Source organism: Peromyscus leucopus, chromosome 4 (genome assembly GCF_004664715.2).
Source record: "Peromyscus leucopus breed LL Stock chromosome 4, UCI_PerLeu_2.1, whole genome shotgun sequence".
Taxonomy (NCBI): Eukaryota; Metazoa; Chordata; class Mammalia; order Rodentia; family Cricetidae; genus Peromyscus; species Peromyscus leucopus.
Genome location: NC_051066.1, coordinates 104,740,866 through 104,759,960, shown reverse-complemented (window position 1 = coordinate 104,759,960; position 19,095 = coordinate 104,740,866). Strand labels below are relative to the sequence as shown.

Here is a 19,095-nt window from a genome sequence, read left to right as displayed (position 1 = left end):
TTTATAGCCTAAATACTGTGAAGTGTAGAACATTTCTACAAAAGAAATAGAAATGTGAATTGGTCTGAGCATTACAAGTACTTTAAATATAAAATGTATTGAACATACAAAAGAGTGTGTGAAATGTATATAGAGGGTAGTTGGTTAAACGGTGCACTGCTTGTGGCTGGGCGCCGCATGGAAGAATCACAGCCATGGCTTACCTTTTTAGAGCTTTATTGGGTGAGAGGGGGGAGAGGGGGGGCAGACAGAAGGAAGGAACAGAAAGGAAAGAGAGGGATGCACAGAGGGCCCACCTGCTTTTTATCCTGGGACACCGTCACAGGCTGATGACGTAATTAAGGACCAAATCCTTATATCCCAGACTTTCGCTTATTATAAAAAAGCAGGTAGATGGGAATAGGGGCGTCGTTCCTCTCAAAAACTGCTTCCATCTGACAATTGAATGTCGGTTGGCTCTTAGGGGAGTCTTCTGAGGTAGATAGGAGTTGTGGGATGCTGTCTGTCATCTGTTTGCTCTGGAGACATGTATCCCTCTTGGTTGTGGCTGGGAACTTTTTGTTTGACAAGATGCCAGTGACACAGGAAAAAAAACTTAGAGAGATAAAAGAACCATTATTTTATGTTGACATTTATCTGAGGTAGATCTGGCCTGTCCTATGGATTTTGAAACATGTTAAGCTTTATCAGAGACAGGTTATTTTAAAGCACCTGTTTCCTTGACTAGTTCAGCATCTAGGAGACAGGTGATCAATTGTTAAAAGCATTTCATAGTAATAGATGTTTACATTAGTCTTTTTATAGCGCCCAGACACTTTTGGGTCTGGGGGTGTAAATACCTTTAGCTGTTACAGTTTCTTACTTGATCATCTCTGGACTCCAGTTCTGTGGTGGTCCTGTATCATTGGCTGAACAGTGGGTTAGAACAGGGAACTGGGAAGAGAAAAGCTTGTGGTGCATGAGAATTTATTTTTTTGGAATTAGGGACAAGGCAAAGATAGGGCCCTGTCTGTATGCACGTGAGAAACATAGGCAGTGGATCTGGAGTGAAGCAATGAGCTCTTATTTTAGGTGGAAATCTTTTTTCATTAAGTAACTCTGAAAGTGCATTTATATCTGGTGAGGTGGTAAGGCTGTCCTCTGAACCCGACAATAAAGGAGAGGCGGCATCCCAAAACTCCCAGGACTGAGTCAGTGGCTCTGGTGTCCAGAAGGAAAGAAATGGATCGTTTCCCTGCTGCGTTCTGGGTTCCCTGCCATGTCTGTAGCCAAGCCTAGGTCTGTCGGAGGTCTTAGCTTGATGTACCCATGCATCTTCGTGCCTGGGGGCAGTCAGCTGACTCGTCTTTCTAGGCGGCACTTTTTTTTTTTTTTTTTTAATGTAATGTAAGTTGTCTGGAAAGTTTTTTTTTCTTTTTTTTATTATTTTATTTTATTTTACAATACTATTCAGATCTACATAACAGCCACAGATTCCACCAGGTCGATCTAGGCGGCACTTTTAACAAGGCTGTTGATGGCCTAGCCAGTGGCCTCTTCCTCACTTAAACCAGGGACTCAACAGCTTTTAGGAGTCAGTGAATGCCAGCACTTGGCAATTTTGTTTTCAGGCTTTTATCTCTTCCCTGGCACACCTTAAATGCCACAGATGACTCTTTTGCCTGTGGGGTCAGGAGCTTTGCTCTCCAGATGCTTAAGTTTTAGTCGGGGAGGTGTGGGGAACAAGAGATGGATTTTACTCCATGCCCTGAATTTTTTTTTCCCTGATGATTGGTGGCTTAAGGACAGCTTTTGGAAGATCTGCCCATAGGCAGACTATAAACTGATCCTTTTGGAAGACTTGTCTGAGGCTATAAGCTGATTTTTGGCTTAAGAGCCATCCTGACTCCTGTAAACTTATTTGTATGGATCTTAGCCGATTCCAGACCCCTCTGTGTTTCTCAAGGCAGTTTGAGAATGAGTGGGTGGAGTTAAGGTGAGTTAGGTGAGAGTTGTAAAAACCGCCCAAGCCCACCCATTTGAGCCCGCCCACTGCTGGCGGAAGTCAGATAGAAAAGGTTGCATGTGGCAGATGCAGAAGTGGGGAAGGAGAAGGGTTTAGAGTTTTAGCAGAAAGCTTGGGGATAAAGTAACTCTCATTTGTCCGTTCGCTGGCAGAAGTTTCCACGACTCTGTTATGTGGCCAGTTTTACAGCTGTGCCCGCCCCTATCCGCCAATGTAGGTGGCAAATGTATCCGCCCCTTTGTCTCATGGCTGTAGCTGAGAGAAAAATAAAAATTAAAATAATAAACCGGGATCAGACTATAGTCTTGGGCGTCCCCAAAGAGTGGAGAGATCTGTGAATTAGCTCAAGTCACCGTTCCTCTTTGTCAAGGGAAGGTGAGGGCTCGGCTGCACTGCATTTGGTCCCCAGTTGAACCCTAGACACCATTTACTTTCTCGTCAGGAGAGAAAATGTGCCTGCCGTTTTCCTGTACAGCCTGAGGACAACCCCTGGGGTGTCCGTCGCAAAGAATATAGCTCAGACTACAGCCCTGAGAACAGCGGACTCAGTATGGTGAAGAATCATGGCGGTAGCAGTAGTGGTAGTGGTGTGGGGGTCCAGTGGAGGCGAGGGATGCACCCTGCACTTGTGGTCTGGCCAGATAGGGGAGGAGGCGGCAGGCGGCAGCCGTCACAACAGGTCCTCGCTGCTTGTGGCTGGCTGCTGCCCGCGGCGGCCATGCCGGTGGAGAAGAGTACTGATCGGAAGAATCACAGCCATGGTTACCTTTTTAGAGCTTTATTGGGAGAGAGAGAGGAAGAGAGAGGGAGAGGAGAGGGAGAGAGGGGACAGATGGAAGGAAGGAGCGGAAAGAAAAGAGAGGGGCGCACAGAGGGCCCACCTGCTTTTTAGACTGGGACGCAGTCACAGGCTGATGACGTAATTAAGGACTAAATCCTTACAATAGTGCTAAAGTGAATTTGGCTCCTGCTCAGGTCACCCACCTTTCAAACAGAATGTGACCAGTGCAGGGAGTGCTTACCTGTCTGCTGTCACTTACCTACCTGTGTGTGACCTTTGCCTTGCTTTCCTTTATTAGTCATCTTTATATTTTGCTTAGGGAATGTATGTTTGGTTGTTTTGTGTATGTACATACAAGTACCACATTCACCTGAGCTGATTGATATAGCTGTAAGTCATTTATTGAAGACAGACAGTGGGACTTGCCCTCCCCGCCCCCCTTTTTTTTCCTGTGACAGGATTTCTCGATGTCATTTTGGTGCCTGGATCTCGTTCTGTAGACCAGGCTGGCCTTGAACTCACAGAGATTCACCTGGTTCTGCCTCTCGGGTGCTGGTATTAAAGACGTGCGCCACCACAGCCCCCCACTCCCTTTCGAACCCCCATAATGAAACAAATTTCCTCCTTTATATTTCTATTCTTATATCTTGGTGCACATGTGCACAGTGTTCTTTATGGCTGTGATGTACCAGAGGAATGGATGTATCTTTTTATGCCAACTCCCAAAGTTAGGGTACCAGTTTACAGCACTGTTAGTTATGGTGAGAATTACTGCTGCCTCCTGGACTTGGCAGCTCTTAGTATTGGTTGACTTCAGTGTTTGTTGACTAATTAGATGGATGACTAGGGAAGTGGCAGATCTAACTGAAAAGCGTCTCTCCCCTTGTTTTACTCCAAGGATTCACTTTAAGAGATTTGGAGACTCTTCCCTTTGGAATTGCTCTTCCCATCAGGGATGCAATATATCACTGTCGGGAGCAGCCTGATTCAGACTGGTCAGAAGCTGTCTGCCTCTTGATTGGACGCCAGGATCTTTCCAAGCAGGCTTGTGAAGGAAATCTACCCAGAGGCAAATCTGTGAGTATCAACATAGGAAATTCAGCTTTAGCCTCAGAGAAAGTCCAAGTGGAAACTGTCTTCATTTCCCTTTGCACCTTTACACTTTGGTAACTGCATATCAGTTTGTCTTTTATGTTATAAGTCAGATAAAGTTTATAATTGAGCATGGGCACTATGGACTGTTGAAGATTAGTTAGTTATGGTTGAAGATTAGTTAGTTATAGTTGAAAATTAATTAGGATAGAAAGTGCATTAGATACATCTTGGATTTACCAAAATAGGATAGATAATGGAATTATTTTCTCTGATTTGTCAAATACCTGTTTAGGTATTTATTACTTGTATATATTGTATATAGTTATTGTACTTTTGTATATAGTTTTTCTTTTGTTAGTTATAACCTTTTGCTTTTTTTTCTTTTTATTAAAATAGAAAAGGGGAAATGTGGTGGTATTCTAATTGTACTGAAATGTGATTTTGATTGTATGTTAATAATTAAATAAAGAGTCCCATGCTCTACTGACTGAGCTAGCCGGGCTCTTAATCCCAGGGTCGTGGGTTCGTGCTCCACGTTGGGCGCCAGATATTGGGGAAAATTATAAAGGCCACTCCACGTAGTTAAAAGGAAGATTTATTTAGTTGATGACTTACAAATGAAGGAATAGATAGGTTGCGGGGGTCTGGGGAAGGTGTATTGCAATCCAGCGGTGTTCTCTGGAGCTCTGCTCAGTCAACCTCCACTGTCCTGGGTCCAGGAACAGAGAGAGCGCTCGCCCATCCAGGCCTCGGGTCTCCAGACGCCTACCTTGGCCCCGCCTCGTAGGCGTGACAGTTGCCAGAGTCTCAATGGGGGTTGGAACTTCCAGAACCAAGCTGGAATAGCTACCCACTACAGTCTGTAGGTCAGGTCGATGGGCATAGGACTCATAGAGACCTGTGACATGCTTGAGCAAACAGTGGGAATCAGGCTTGTTCCATTAGCCTTTGAATCATCACATCATAATCAGTATGGTTTAATTGTGAGAGAGTTATAGTAGGTCTCTTAACCCAACAGTTGCCTGCCTTGGACTTGAGCTAGAATCAGTTTCCATAGGTGTCTAATCTCAAGTTGTATCTAAATAGCAACTCTTATTGACTTGGTGTTTGTTCTATTTTAAATACAAAACCATTTTTATTTTCTTGACCAAGAAAATCCAGGTGTAGTAGTATATGCTTGTAACCAGAACTTGAAAGATTGTGCCAGGAGAATCACCAGGAGTTCAAAGGTAGCTTCAACTACATAGTGAGACCCTGCCCCAAAAGACAACACAACATAACACAACACAACACAACACAACACACACACACACACACACACACACACACACACACACACACACACACACACACAAAGATCTTTGGCATTTAGATTTCTTTTGCCCCTGGGAGCAATTCAGCACATAAACACTATAAATATTAATCTATAAATTATTTAAATGGCAGCCTAGGCAAGTTTTTCTAAATTTAGTTTCTTCAGTTACTTGAGGCTAAATTTCAACTTGGTTCTGCTGTTTGCGTTTGTGTTCTCTAGGTTAAAGTTATCCATTAGAATATACAGTCATATATTGCCTAATGATGGCATACATTCTGAGAAATGTGTCTGTAGGCAATTCTGATGCGCAAGCATGATAGTGTGTGTAGCTGGGTCACTAGCACCATCGTGTGTGGGCTCTTGGTGGAAGTGCTATGTGGTGCATGGTTATCGTTTTTGATTAGTTATTCCATAGGAACCAATGTAAGTTTTTATCTGGTCATATATACCATTTTTTCCAGGCTAACACTGTTGCTTCCACACTAAATGTCAGGATAAGAAAATTTTAGCATTTTAATTTGGATTTAATCTTTTACTGGAGTGTAGAACTTTACTTGAGAGGAAATGGCGAGTCCATGCAGTGCACATGATGTTGTAGTCAGTCTGAAGCACTGGGGCTGGGAAGCCCTGTATGAGAGTGAGCACAGGTGAGGTTGTCAGGGTTGGCTGGCAGTCGAGGGGTTAGTCTGCTTCCTTTGTAAAATGTGTGTAGAACGTGGAAAGTGAAAACCATCACAGTCCAAGTATTGTGCACCCTCAGTCAGCCTTTGATGTGTGTGTCCTTCCAGGTTTTATTCCTCTGCTTCTGTTAATGCTGAAGTAGGCATTAGTCCTGCAGTAATAGTGAGTTGCCTCATCTTCTATTTGAAATAATTCACTTCCCTTAAAAAAAATAGCAAATGGATTGTTTTAGTAGGTTCTACTCCCTGATTATGAACAACTCTAAATATAAACTCCTTTCTTCAGTTTAGTAAAGAATGACTCCCAAGTAGGCATTGCAGTACTTTAAAAAGATTTGTAGGAACTAGACACTTACGTAGGCCCAGAGTGATAATGAGACTAGTAGGGTGGGGCCAGTTTGGTTGACATAATGATCTCCCAGTGCAGATGAGCTCAGCTTGTATGACAGTGTTGAGTGACTTCAGGAAGCCTACCAGTTATGCTTACCTCTAGCATAGAGTTGTGTTCTTTTAGCCTGTTTGTCCTCTCGGTCTAGGCACGCAGCTGCCTTTGAAGTCACTACAATAAAGTCTGTCACACAGGTACTCTCCTCAGATGTGTCTTCAGGAACCGAGGCTGAGGAGGAAGATGATGGCATGAATGACTTGAATCATGAGGTTATGTCATTAATATGGAGTGAAGATTTACGGGTGCAGGATGTTCGAAGGCTGCTTCAAAGTGCACAGCCTGTCCGTGTCAATGTGGTGCAGTACCCAGAACTCAGTGACCATGAATTCATTGAAGAAAAAGAAAACAGGTAAAAAGGTTCATCTCCTGTCCAGTTCGTTACATTTGAGACTAGTTTGTTTGTTTTCCTTTAATATTATAACTTTTCTTCTTTTTAAACATTGATTGTGTTTGTGTGTGTGTGTGTGTGTGTGTGTGTGTGTGTGTGTGTGTAGGTCAGAGGAATTGGTTCTTTTTTTTCTACGAGGCTTCAGGGGAATCCAGCTCAGACTGGCTCAGTGGCAAGTGCCTTTTCTCACTAAACCATCTTGCCAGCTTGGTGTTTAGTTTTAAATGTTAGCTTGTTATAATCTAGCATTACCTGGGAAGAGAATTTAAGTTGAGGAATTACTTAGATCAGGTTGATAATGTGGAGACAGTCTTGCTTGTTGACTGAACTAGGAAGACCAACCCTGACTGGGCAGCACCATTTCATGGGCTGGGCCCTCAACTGTCTAAGAATGAAGAAAGCTAGCTGAGCAAGAGGCAGACCACTAAGCAGCATGGGTGCATTCTCTCTTCTGCTCTTGCCTGTGGCTATGATGTGGACAGCTGTTTTAGAATCCTGCACTGTGACTTCCCTTCTATAATGAACTGTAACCTGAGCTTGTAAGTCAAATAAATTCTTTCCTGTCAAAGACTGCTTTTGGTCAGGGTAGTTTATCACAGCCATAGAAAGGAAACTACAATACTTACCTAACGCTTTTATTGTCCTTGTTTGTTTTTGCATTTAAGATACTTAAAAGCTAAAGCTAAAACAAAGCAACTTACTTAAAGTTAAAAATCTACCTTTTATTTTAATTTTACATCCAACTTCAGTAAACCATACATGTTTTAAAAATATTTTTGGCTTTTGAAGATATAATTATACTCTTCCTCTTCTTGAAATAGAACAGTGTACTTCAGAAAAGGCAAATCTAAGACAATAATAGAATTTGTAAGTGAAATATACATTGAACTCATTCTTCTGTGTCTTAATTCAGGAGGGGATTTTGAGGTACTTGTTTGCTAATTTTTAGTGTGGTTTAAATTCACACCAGTTGTATTAGAAACCTTTTTGTTGCTATAAAAAAATATCTGACAGAAACAACTTAGGAATTTAGTTTGAGAAACTATGAGTCAGGGTGGTGGAGTGGCTTTGTCTATGGGGACAGGAGTGTGAGGCGGCTTATTCTCTCTCTACCCTCCTTCCCCCTTCCTTTATTCCTGCCCTCTCCTGACATCAAACTTACTCAGTTACTTAGCTGGCCTTGATTTCTCTAGTGCAGGTTGGGCTTTCTGTGGCTCCTGATTTGAGTAGCTGGAAAATAGGTGTGTGAACCAGCCCAGATTCCTTTTCTTTTTCTTTTCTTTTTTCAGATTCTTTTTCTTACACTGTTTCAAGAACAGTCACCACTCATGCTTAGCTACAGTCCACTGAAAACCCTGATTTCTCTCTCACTGTTTCCTCACCACATATACTCAGGTTATTGCAAGAGCCATGGCATAGAACAGCAGATGGCAATTAATATTCAAGGTGTCAGCTCACTAGAAGAATAATTCTCTCATGGGAAACCTCATTAGGCATGGCCAAGGGGCTATAGACTCTGGAATACTGTTTGTTTCTGTCTGTAATTTTCACATGTGCTATTGCAATTTTTCCCTAAGTGGTTATGGGAAATCCCTCATTGCCTGTATTGTAGTGTGTTTATCTCATGAATATATTCCATTTCTTGGGCACATTTATATCTGTGGATTGTCAGGAAGATGGTCTCTCCTTAAGTTGTATAATTTTGATGAATAGAAATAATACTATGATATGTTTGATAACTAGGCCTGTTGTTCCATGAGGACTGTGAGATACTTAGATCTGTTATTTAATCACAGCTCAGGTTGACATAGGAAAATAGTTATATTTCCTAGCCGTCAGGAGAACTGTATACCATTAGCTGATTTAAAGCTTCAAAGTAACTTTAGATTAGACCAGGTGCCTTGCTAATGGTTTTTAAGATAAACTATTTCCAGGAAAAGCAGTCTAGCTCACAAGGACATATAGTCAGTTGTCTGATTTGTTGAACTAAGGTTAAAAACGCAGCAACCTAATTGCTATGCCAGTTTCTTTTGCTAGGTCTGGCTGATAACATAGGACAGTAACTTAACTTAATGCACAAATTCCTAACTTCAGTACTTCATAGTCCCAAGTTACAAGTTTCCTTTTTTATGGTCTAAAGTTAAATGCAGGACAGAAAAATACATTTTAAGATTTAAAATGCTTTTAGTGTTACTATGCCTTGGAGAGTGCAGAGGAGTAAGCTTAGCTGTGCCCCTGCCCCTTGCCCTGCAGCTTGGATGCACTGTGTGTGTGTGTGTGTGTGTGTGTGTGTGTGTGTGTGTGTGTGTGTGTGTGTGTGTGTGTGTGTTATGGGATGATATGCCTCCCAGCTGCAGCAGCCTGCACTCTCCCTGATGACACAGCTCTCCCTGTAAACAATCCAAGTCAAGTCTGAGAGAGCCCAACATTTTTACGATTATTAATCACAAAATACTAGTTTAAAATATGTAGGATATAATCCATGATTTCTTTATTTTTCTTAGACTCCTCAGTAGTTTAGTTTCATAACTCCTTTAAAATCCTTTATATGATTATCTCTTTAGTTAGATAACGAAATGATTGGTTCTTTGCAGCTGCAAATAACAGCCCCACCATTTAGCAAGTTGAGATTTATTACAAGTGAGTTGTTGGGTTGACTGTTTCTTATCAAATGAAATTTGACTCTCAAATGTAACTTCTATGTTGCCTCTAGTATTCTGTTGGGTATGGATAGCTGTAAGGACAAAGAGATAGAGAGAGCCAACATGAGAGAATAAAGAAAGTAACCATCAGAATGCGTGTGAACTCATTCACTTCCTAAAAAAGCTCTCAGATAAAAGTCCTAAGTTTTGCTACACTGTGGCTTTCTCTTTGAGCCTGTCAGCAGCCCAGAAGCTGGTCCCCAGCCTGTAATAGGTCATCACCTGAACTGAGAGTCGAGCGCATAGCTAGGAACAGGGCTCGTGTAGTAAGGCCTGACATCATTCCTGGATGGACTTGGCTAAGTTACTTAACCTGTTAGTTTATGAATTGCTTCAGCTGTTAGACATGATTGTAACAGTTACACCTCATCAGTTGTTCTTTTACGGTCAATTCTTTTACATAACATTTAAAATATTTCATAGTGCATAGTAAAGCTTACTGTTGTCAGCCATTGTTAACAGTGCCTTTTTTCTCTTTAATCTTTTAGTGTAATGGTTCTCAACTTTCCTAATGCTGTGACCCTTTAATATAGTTCTTCATGTTGTGGTGACTCCCAGCCATAAAGTTATTTTCGTTGTTATTTCATAACTAATTTTGCTACTGTTATGAATTGTAATGTAAGCATTTGATAGGCAGATAGTCTGAGGTGAATTCTGTGAAAGAGGTTATAACCCACAGGTTGAGAACCACTTGTTTTAATATATCTGAAATCAGAATGTATCTTTTGGTCAGTTGATGTTAGTCTAATTGGAGACCTTTTCTTAGTGCTTAATGGGATCATGAAGCATCTGGTTAGTGGCCTCATGCATCCAGGGGCTACAGCATTAGTGCTATTGCTTTAATTTTATGACTTTTGCAAATGGAATTGACTATGTATAAAGCTTTCACTAAAATATTCTGTAGGATCCAGCTTCATGGACTTGAATTTCCTGCATCCCCAGTTATAGTACTGCTATAGTCCCAAGGACTGTCAGAACATTAGAATGTTAGAACCCTCTTTAATGAGCTAGAGGAACAGTGCATTTATGTAATTAGGGAGAAATCACCTTGATGAATGTTTTTGTCTGCAGAGTGTCAATGCTGTGTTAGTCTCTGCAGGTCCTTTCTTTAGTCTCAAATGCAATGTTTAAAAGCTTCTCTTAAATAGAAATTCCTGTTTTCAAAATTTTCTGTTAATTTTTGTCCTAGGGGCCTATCTAGAGGAAATTCAGTGCAGAAACAAGAGTGGGGGTGTTAGTTTTTCAGTGTGACCAAGAGAAGCCATTTTAACTTTGAACATACCTCGTGTATTGATCTGGTGACTATTTACTTCCTTTCTTTGTGTATAAAACATGGAGGTAGTGGCATTTTCGAGGCAGTATTGGTATAAGGAGTGTGATGTGCAATCCTAATAGGTCTTAACAATTAAAAACCCAGGGTCAGATATCCAGGGTGAAAGCTGAAAGATCAGAGAAGCAGAGGAGCTAGCCTCTAGAGACTTCTTTCTTCTAGGAAATCTCAGACCCAATAGGGCATCCTGTCTCTACGAATCCTCAGACTGAATGGGGAGCGATCCTGTCTACAAATCCTCAGACTGAGTAGGGATGGGGAGAGGATCCTGTCTCCACACGCCTTATATTCCTGTCTCCACCTTCCTAGTGCTGAGATTAAAGGTGTGAGCCTCCCATGTGCTGGGATCAAAGGTGTGCACCACTGCCGTTTCTCTCTTAGACTGGTTCAATCTCGAGTAGCCCAGGGTGGCCTTGAACGCCTGATCTTCCTGCTTCCTCCTCCCAAGTACTGGGATTAAAGGTGTGTGCCATCATTGCCTGGCCTCTATGGTTAACTAGTGGCTAGCTCCGCCCTTTGATCTCCAGGCAAGCTTTATTTGTCAGAACACAGACAAACTATCACACAGCAGGAGTGAGAGTAGGATCTGTGTGTACTGGTACAGCTCACCTGAGAGTAACACCAAGAGGAACCATCTTTAGACCAGGTTAGCACCAGTCAGTGTACCCAGGAGAACTGGGTCGCTTTCAGAGCAAAGGCAGTGTGTGTCTGCTTCAGCATCCTGATGAGGCTGAGAGTTGTGAGAGGAATTGGTGATCTGCCCATCTCGGGGGAGTCGGGGAGGTTGCTTTGTGAGGACTTAATTGTGTGTATTAGTTCCTCTGGAGTAATTACCTCCTGTTAGATTCCAGCTGTGAACTCTGTTGCAGTCTGTGTGTTGTTTTGTGTTTTTATTATAGACTGCTCCAGTTGTGTCAGCGAACTATGGCCCTTCCAGTGGGACGAGGAATGTTCACCTTGTTTTCATATCATCCGGTTCCAACAGAGCCCTTGCCTATTCCTAAATTGAATCTGACGGGTATGTTAAAACTCTAGGCTCGTTGACAAAGGACTAAATTCTGCTGTGGGATGTCTTTCTGTACGCTGTAAATATGTGTTGCTCTCATTGGTTGATCAATCAAGCTGTTTGGCCAATGGTGAGGCAGAATAAGGTTAGGCGGTACATTTAAACTGAAGATGGAGATAAAGAAGGGTGGAGTCAGAGCAGCCTCCAGCCTGATGCCCAAGGAGCAGCATGCCAGCAGACAGCATGCCTGTGACGCCACAGTCACGTGGCAATACATAGATTAATAGATGGGTTGATTTAAGATGAAAGAGCTAGCTAGTAAGAAGCCTGAGCCATAGGTCAAACAGTTTGTAATTAATAGAAGCCTCTGAGTGATTATTTTATGAAAATGGCTGCTGCATGGTTAGGACCAGGCAGGACAGAGAAACTTCAGTCTACAATTGGTGCCTAACGTGGGGCAAGAATTCCCACCTCAAACCTGAGAGCTTTACCAAGAGCAGCTTCCTAGTTCATGTTGCTCATTACGGGCTGTGGTACAGAGATGCTAACACAGCGGGCTTGAGTGGCAACAAGGCTGACACTCCCGTGGTCTCTCACTGGCCACGATACAAAGAGGCCTCTCCCAGCTGCTCCCTGCAGTACATTGAGAGCAGTACAGCTGTGTGGGAATGTCCACTGGTGGTTTCTCGGTGCTGGCCAGTTCCACCAGCTGTTGTGGCCAGTGTGAGTGCCGGGGAAGGCTGGCAGTGGCGCTCTTTTGAATTATTTTGGTTAAAACTGAAGCAGTGCTTCTGTGCTCTCATTGATTTTATGCACTAATAGCACTGTAGTGGCTGTTGGAGTTCACAAACACGTGTGTCAAGCCACTTAGGAGAAGGGTCCTTTGGCTCATGTTTATGGGGATCCAGTCCATTGTTGCCGAGGAAGCATGAGGGCAGGAACAATCAAGAAACACTCAGGAGGGGGCTATAAACCTCAAGAGCAGCCTTCAGGGGCTCAGTTCCTTCAGTAGTAGTCACACACCCCAGATACCACAGTCTTCTAGAACGGCGCCACCAGCTGGGAACCGAAAAGTAGATAAAATATAGCTTATTTCTAATTTTGCATTTTATTGTGATTATTTTAAGATAGAAAATGTTCAGAGAATTATTGTTGATAAAGGTAAAACAATTTAGGACTGGGTGAGGTGGCACAAGCCTTTAATCCCAGCACTTGGGAGGTAGAGTTCCAGACCATCTGGGGTTACATAGTAAGATCCTGTTTTGTTTTGTTTTGTTTTAATGTGAGACTTGAATTTTAAATAATCTTTTTTGTTGTTGTTGTTGTTTTTCGAGACAAGGTGTCTGTGTGTAGCTTTGCTCCTTTCCTGGAACTCACCCTGTAGCCCAGGCGGGCCTCGAACTCACAGAGATCTGCCTGCCTCTGCCTCCCGAGTGCTGGGATTAAAGGCGTGTGCCACCACTGCCCAGCTTTAAATAATCTTAAAGTCTAATATGTACAATATTTAGATTCTCTTCAGACACTCATTCTTCTGTGTGTATACATGCTACACATCATTATTCATCTACTCAGAATTTGTTTTCAGTGATGTTTTAGATATCTTTAAATGGTATTTTCAAAGTCTAAGATTTTAGTAGCTTTGTACAATAATCAGTATTTATTTTAAATTTATTCATCACATTGCCATCTTGGCACAATGGACATCACATCAGTCTTATAAATGTCTATTGATGAATTGAGCTAACATAAGCCATTCATAATATAAAGATGATTTGGTCATGTCTGTGTATACAATATGTACCAAAACCCAAAGGAATTAGAAAAATTCAAACGGAACTTATCAACATTTAATTTATATCACTTATGGGCCATTACAGTAGAGAAAGTTCCTTTCTAGTTTGCTAGGTAACTTCTCTGTACACAGACATTTTCTTTTTTGACACAGTGTCTTGCTATGTAGCCCAGACTGACCTCAGAATTTCTATTCTCCTGCTTTGACCCCTTCAATGCCAGGATTAGAAGCATGTGCCACCATACTCAGTTGAATTTAGCATTTTAAAAGAAACTGTTTTATATGTGCGTGCATGTGTGTGTGTGTGTGTGCACACGTGGTTGCCTATGGGGTGAAAGAACAGTGGTGGATCCCCTGGATCTGTAGTTGCAGGTAGTTGTGTCACCTGATGTGGATGCTGGGAACCAAACTCTGGGTCTTAGAGCACAGGAAGTGGTCCTAATAGTGCAACCATCTCTCCAGCTCCACATTTGGCATTTTTAGTATCTAACATATGTTAGCTACTTATAGATATCTATGTGCTGAGGCATAGACATATGAATTAGAGATAGGACAGATTTTTGAAGGTCTTTGCCTCTTAAAATTTGCTTTGCTTTAATATCTAGACAGCAGTATAGGAGTGAATGTTTGAAATGAATACCAGTGTCCTCAGTCACCTGTTGGAATTTGTTATTCATGCAGTTAAACTGTGACACTGCCTTCCTGCAGTTGTAAATAAGCAGAGCAGCGAGAGCCCTGACCAGGTGGTTAGAAGTTAAATTGGTGTCAGTTATTTTATAGTGTGTTAGTAAAATGGACCCTGAGGTATTTTAAACTATACAGTTTGTTTGTTGTTTTTAAGACAGCTATGTAACTCTAAACCCTGAATGGCCTGGAACTCTATATAGACCAGATTGGGTTCCAGTTCACAGAGATCCACCTGCCTTTGCCTCTGGGGTTCTGGGTTTACAGGCTTGTGCCACCATGCCCAGGCGGTGTGTGTGTGTGTAAAATATTATTTTATGCATACACACACAGACACACACACACAGACACAGACACAGACACACACACACACACACACACACACACACACACACACACAGACACACCTGAGTGTATGTGTACCATGTGTGGGAAGGGGTCCAAAGAGGTCAGAAGAGGCATTGGATTCCAGGGAACAGAATTACAGAGGGTTTTGAGCTGCCACATGGGTGCTGGGAGCTTAACCTAGGTCCTCTGCAAGAGAAGCAGAAGTGCTCTTAACTGTTGAGCCATCTCTCCAGCCCCCAGTAGGGGTTTTGAATGCAGTAAAGGCAACCTTACTTCAAAGGCCTGGGTTTTAATTTTGTAAATTCTCTTAATTCACTTCTTTGTCTGCCTAGGGCGAGCCCCTCCAAGAAACACAACTGTAGATCTCAATAGTGGGAACATCGATGTGCCTCCCAATATGACAAGCTGGGCCAGCTTCCATAATGGTGTGGCTGCTGGCCTGAAGATAGCCCCTGCCTCCCAGATAGACTCAGCTTGGATTGTTTACAACAAGCCGAAGCATGCCGAGTTAGCCAATGAGTACGCTGGCTTTCTCATGGCCCTGGGTCTGAACGGGCACCTCACCAAGCTGGCTACTCTCAATATCCATGACTACTTAACTAAGGTGAGAACCTGTCATCCATATGCCTGGCATGGTGCCACACACACTTACTGCACCACCTTCTACTTGTCTGCTTGCACTGATTCATTGCTGCACCTCCAACTATGTTCATCTCATAGCAGGAAACAGAGTCTTCCTAAAGTGTTAATGGTGTGTGACCCTTGCTCGGAACCACTCACTCACCCTCCACTGCTGTCTGCTTCAGGGCCGTACGTTCCAGCTTCTGCACCCATGCCATTGCTCTTCCTTTGAGTGTCCCCTTCCTGCCCCTTTTCTGGCTGATGTGTTAGATTCTTTAGAACTTCCTAATAATTCTCCAGCCCTTCCTAATATTAGTCTCCTTTAAATAGTCTCATATACTCTGTATTTGTAAACAACTTTTAATTGTGGGTTTTTGTGTTTTAATTTAGCATGTTTTCCCCCATTAGAACACTAAGAGCTGGGACCACATGTGTTTAATTTGCTACTATACTCTCAGTGCCTGTCATGTGAAGATTCTTATTGAAAGAGGCAGGCCTTATTTTATCTAAAACTACCCATGGGGCTGGAGAGATAGCTCAGTTCATAACGTGCTTGAGTGCAGACATGAAGACTTGAGTTTGGTTCCCAGCACTCACCTAAAAAAAGCCAGCTGTGGTGGAGCCTGCTTGTAATTCTGGTGCTGGGGAGGTGAAGGAAAAAGGACCTGGGGTCTTGCTGGCAGCCATCCTACCTGAACGTGAGTCTCCGGTTCCAGTGAGAGACTATGCTTCAGAAACTAAGATGGACAGCTTTCAAGAACAACATCCAAGGTTAATCTCTGGCTTCTGAAAATATACTTGCATGCACACACAGACACAGACACAGACATACGCACTCCCACTATTTCAAGAAAACCATATTTGTTCTGGTAGTGTCTGAGTTTTATTTTGTTTGCCTTTGTAGGGCCATGAGATGACAAGCATTGGATTGCTACTTGGTGTTTCTGCTGCAAAACTTGGCACCATGGACATGTCCGTTACCCGGCTTCTTAGCATTCACGTTCCTGCTCTCTTACCCCCGACGTCCACGGAGCTTGATGTGCCTCACAATGTCCAAGTGGCTGCGGTGGTTGGCATTGGCCTTGTTTATCAGGGCACAGCTCACAGACATACTGCCGAAGTCCTGTTGGCTGAAATAGGTATGCAGTTAATAGTGCTTAATCTTTACAGGTGTACATTTTCCACTCAAACCTACACCCATAGAAAATGATGAGAAAATTAAGGAAAACAAAGAGTAGCTTTTATGAATACAGAATGATCAGATAATTATTTAAAAGGAAAAAAAAAAAAAAGCAAAACTCAACAAGTAATGTAGCCCGGGCTTCTGTGGCTGTGTAGGTGGTAAGCCTGGACTGGCAGGTCACTGTTGAGCTTGAGTGGACACAAGTGAGTGTGCCATTCATCTCACACAAGGCAGTGTCTAGCAGTGACCTGCACTTAAAACTAGATTGTTTAGGTTCCTAATGTCACGTTGTTTTCTTCTGTTGGACAAGAACACTTGAAAAATAATGAAATGATTGTCTCCTGTACCTTATACACATCACATGCCTTTCAATTATCTTTTAATCACTGGTAAAATGTAAAGGATTCACATCTTACTGTAAATGTTGTAGTTTTTACACTTGTATTGTTTAGGGAATAATGATGGGAGTCTGTATGTTCAGTGGAGATACAATTTAAAAAGTATTTTGGTGTGTGATTGGTTGAGTCCATGGGTGCAGAACCTACAGATAATGAGGCCACTGTATATACAAGTGACAAACTTTAACTTATAAATTAAAGTAACAAATTAACAATGGTAACTGACGTTAGAGAGTAGGATGATTATAATGCTCTAGTGAAGTTGAGCATTTTTATTTCTAGAATTAAATGTCTAGAATCTAGACATTTAATGTTTTCAGAACAGTGTTGACTACCAGTAGGGAAACCATGGCTTGAAGTAAACTTTGGAGATTTCTGACCCAGAGTGTGTTAGTGAGGATGCATTATCCTTTAGCATGATTGCATCACAGCTGTTGCTACCACACTTCTACATAATGAACTGCCATTAAATTGGCCTGCTGGCTCTGCTTTAGGCTGCAGATCTGTGTGTGGTTTGGTTGCTCCGGTTCTGTTTCACCTGTTCTAGGACCCAGGCTAGAGGGTGTATCTTCTTTGTGATGTGCATGTAGGAGACTCAGTAACCAAAGTTTCAGTTCTTTGCTCTTGTGCCAGCGAAGGACCAGGGCGCATCTGGCAGGTCCACTGAAAAGCTGTTGGATGGAGTGGGTGTACCATAGGACAGTGAAGATTGGGCTGAGACTTTGAGTGCCATGGTGATAGTAGACGTTATTCACAAAGTGGAAGCATTCCTATACCGAAATACAGTGTCGCATAAATTATGGGTCTGAAAAAAGTACTCAGAAGGTCCCCAGCACTGCTGTTTAGAGCTTGTTCCTCCAGAGCAGTGGTTCTCAACTTTCACAGGAGTTACCTAAGACCATGGGAAAACACGGATACCTTTATAACTGTAGCAAAATGACAGTTATGAAGTAGCAACGAAAATAATTCTATGGTTGGGGGTTGCCACAACATGAGGACTGTATTAAAGGGTCGCAGCATTAGGAAGGTTGAGAACCACAGAGCCACAGGGTAAGTAAATGCTGCTGTACCACAGTGCTGTCTAGTGATGTAACCACTGTCTCACAGTCACAGCACACCTCTTTCATGTTCTGAATACAAGATTTCATCTTTGATCCATATGCACATGATATTTATATTCTGCCTTTGAAAATGCTTCATTGTCATAAGTATCTTTAAATTAATTTAATATCATAAATGAAGTTATGAATTTTATATAGTTAAGTTTTCTAAAATACCTAATTGTTAGGACTTTTTCTTTCACTTTAAAAATTTTTTTATTTTATCTTATATGTATGAGTGTTTTGCCTGCATGTATGTCTGTGCACCATGTGTAGTACCCATGAAGGCCAGAAGAGGGTGTTCAATCTCTTGGAACTAGAGTTATAGACAGTTGTTAGCTGTTGCCATGTGGGTGCTGGGAATCAAACCTGGGTCCTCTGGAAGAGCAACAAGTGTTCTTAACCACTGAGTGCCCCTCCCTTTTCTTTTTAAGGTGGGGTCTCAGCCCAGGCTGGCCTAGAACTGCTTCCTCCTCCACCTCCCAAATGCTGGCATTATAGTAGGTGCCACCTTTTTTTTTTTTTTTTTTTTTTTTTTTTTGTTTTTCGAGACAGGGTTTCTCTGCATAGCTTTGCGCCTTTCCTAGAACTCGCTTTGGAGACCAGGCTGGCCTTGAACTCACAGAGATCCGCCTGCCTCTGCCTCCCGAGTGCTGGGATTAAAGGCGTGCACCACCACCGCCCAGCAGTAGGTACCATCTTGTCCAGCTACTTTCAGGAGCTGTTTCTGTCTCTTTGCTACTATGCATAAGTATTATACTGATTACCTTCATGTAATTTTTTTCTTTTGAATGTCATTTTCTCCCCTATGAAGAATAAAATTCCAGAAGTATGAACTTCTTTCTAGAGGGAGAGCTCTTTATACATAACACATTTTGTTTCCCTAAAGCAGTGGTTTCCATCTTTCCTAATGCTATGACCCTTTAATACAGTCTCTCATGTTGTGGTGACCCTCAACGATAAAATTATTTCATTGCTACTTCATAACTGTCATTTTGCTGCTCTAATGAATCATAATGTAAATATTCGATGTGTAGGAGATATGCACTAGTTGAGAACTGAAGCATAGAGTTAGAACGGAGTGCTTTTAAAAGTATGAAATTTCACCATAAGCACACATGATATGTGTTATATAGAATTATATATTATATAGAATCAAATGAAAATCTGAAAACACAGCTTTTCACTTGAGAGCATAAATAAGTACACGTTTTATTTA

The 19,095-nt window shown here is 42.1% G+C and overlaps 1 protein-coding gene across 2 annotated transcripts in view; it reads left to right on the top strand.

Moving 5' to 3' along the window:
- Anapc1 (anaphase promoting complex subunit 1) overlaps positions 1-19,095 on the top strand; it is an 83,163-nt gene that overhangs the window by 33,579 nt on the left and 30,489 nt on the right. For both annotated transcript variants that reach the window (XM_037205209.1, XM_028893402.2), the window contains exons 25-29: positions 3,685-3,863; positions 6,459-6,673; positions 11,644-11,762; positions 14,907-15,178; positions 16,100-16,334. In XM_037205209.1, the coding sequence (XP_037061104.1) occupies positions 3,685-3,863; positions 6,459-6,673; positions 11,644-11,762; positions 14,907-15,178; positions 16,100-16,334 (1,020 nt within the window). The remainder of the gene's footprint in view (positions 1-3,684; positions 3,864-6,458; positions 6,674-11,643; positions 11,763-14,906; positions 15,179-16,099; positions 16,335-19,095) is intronic.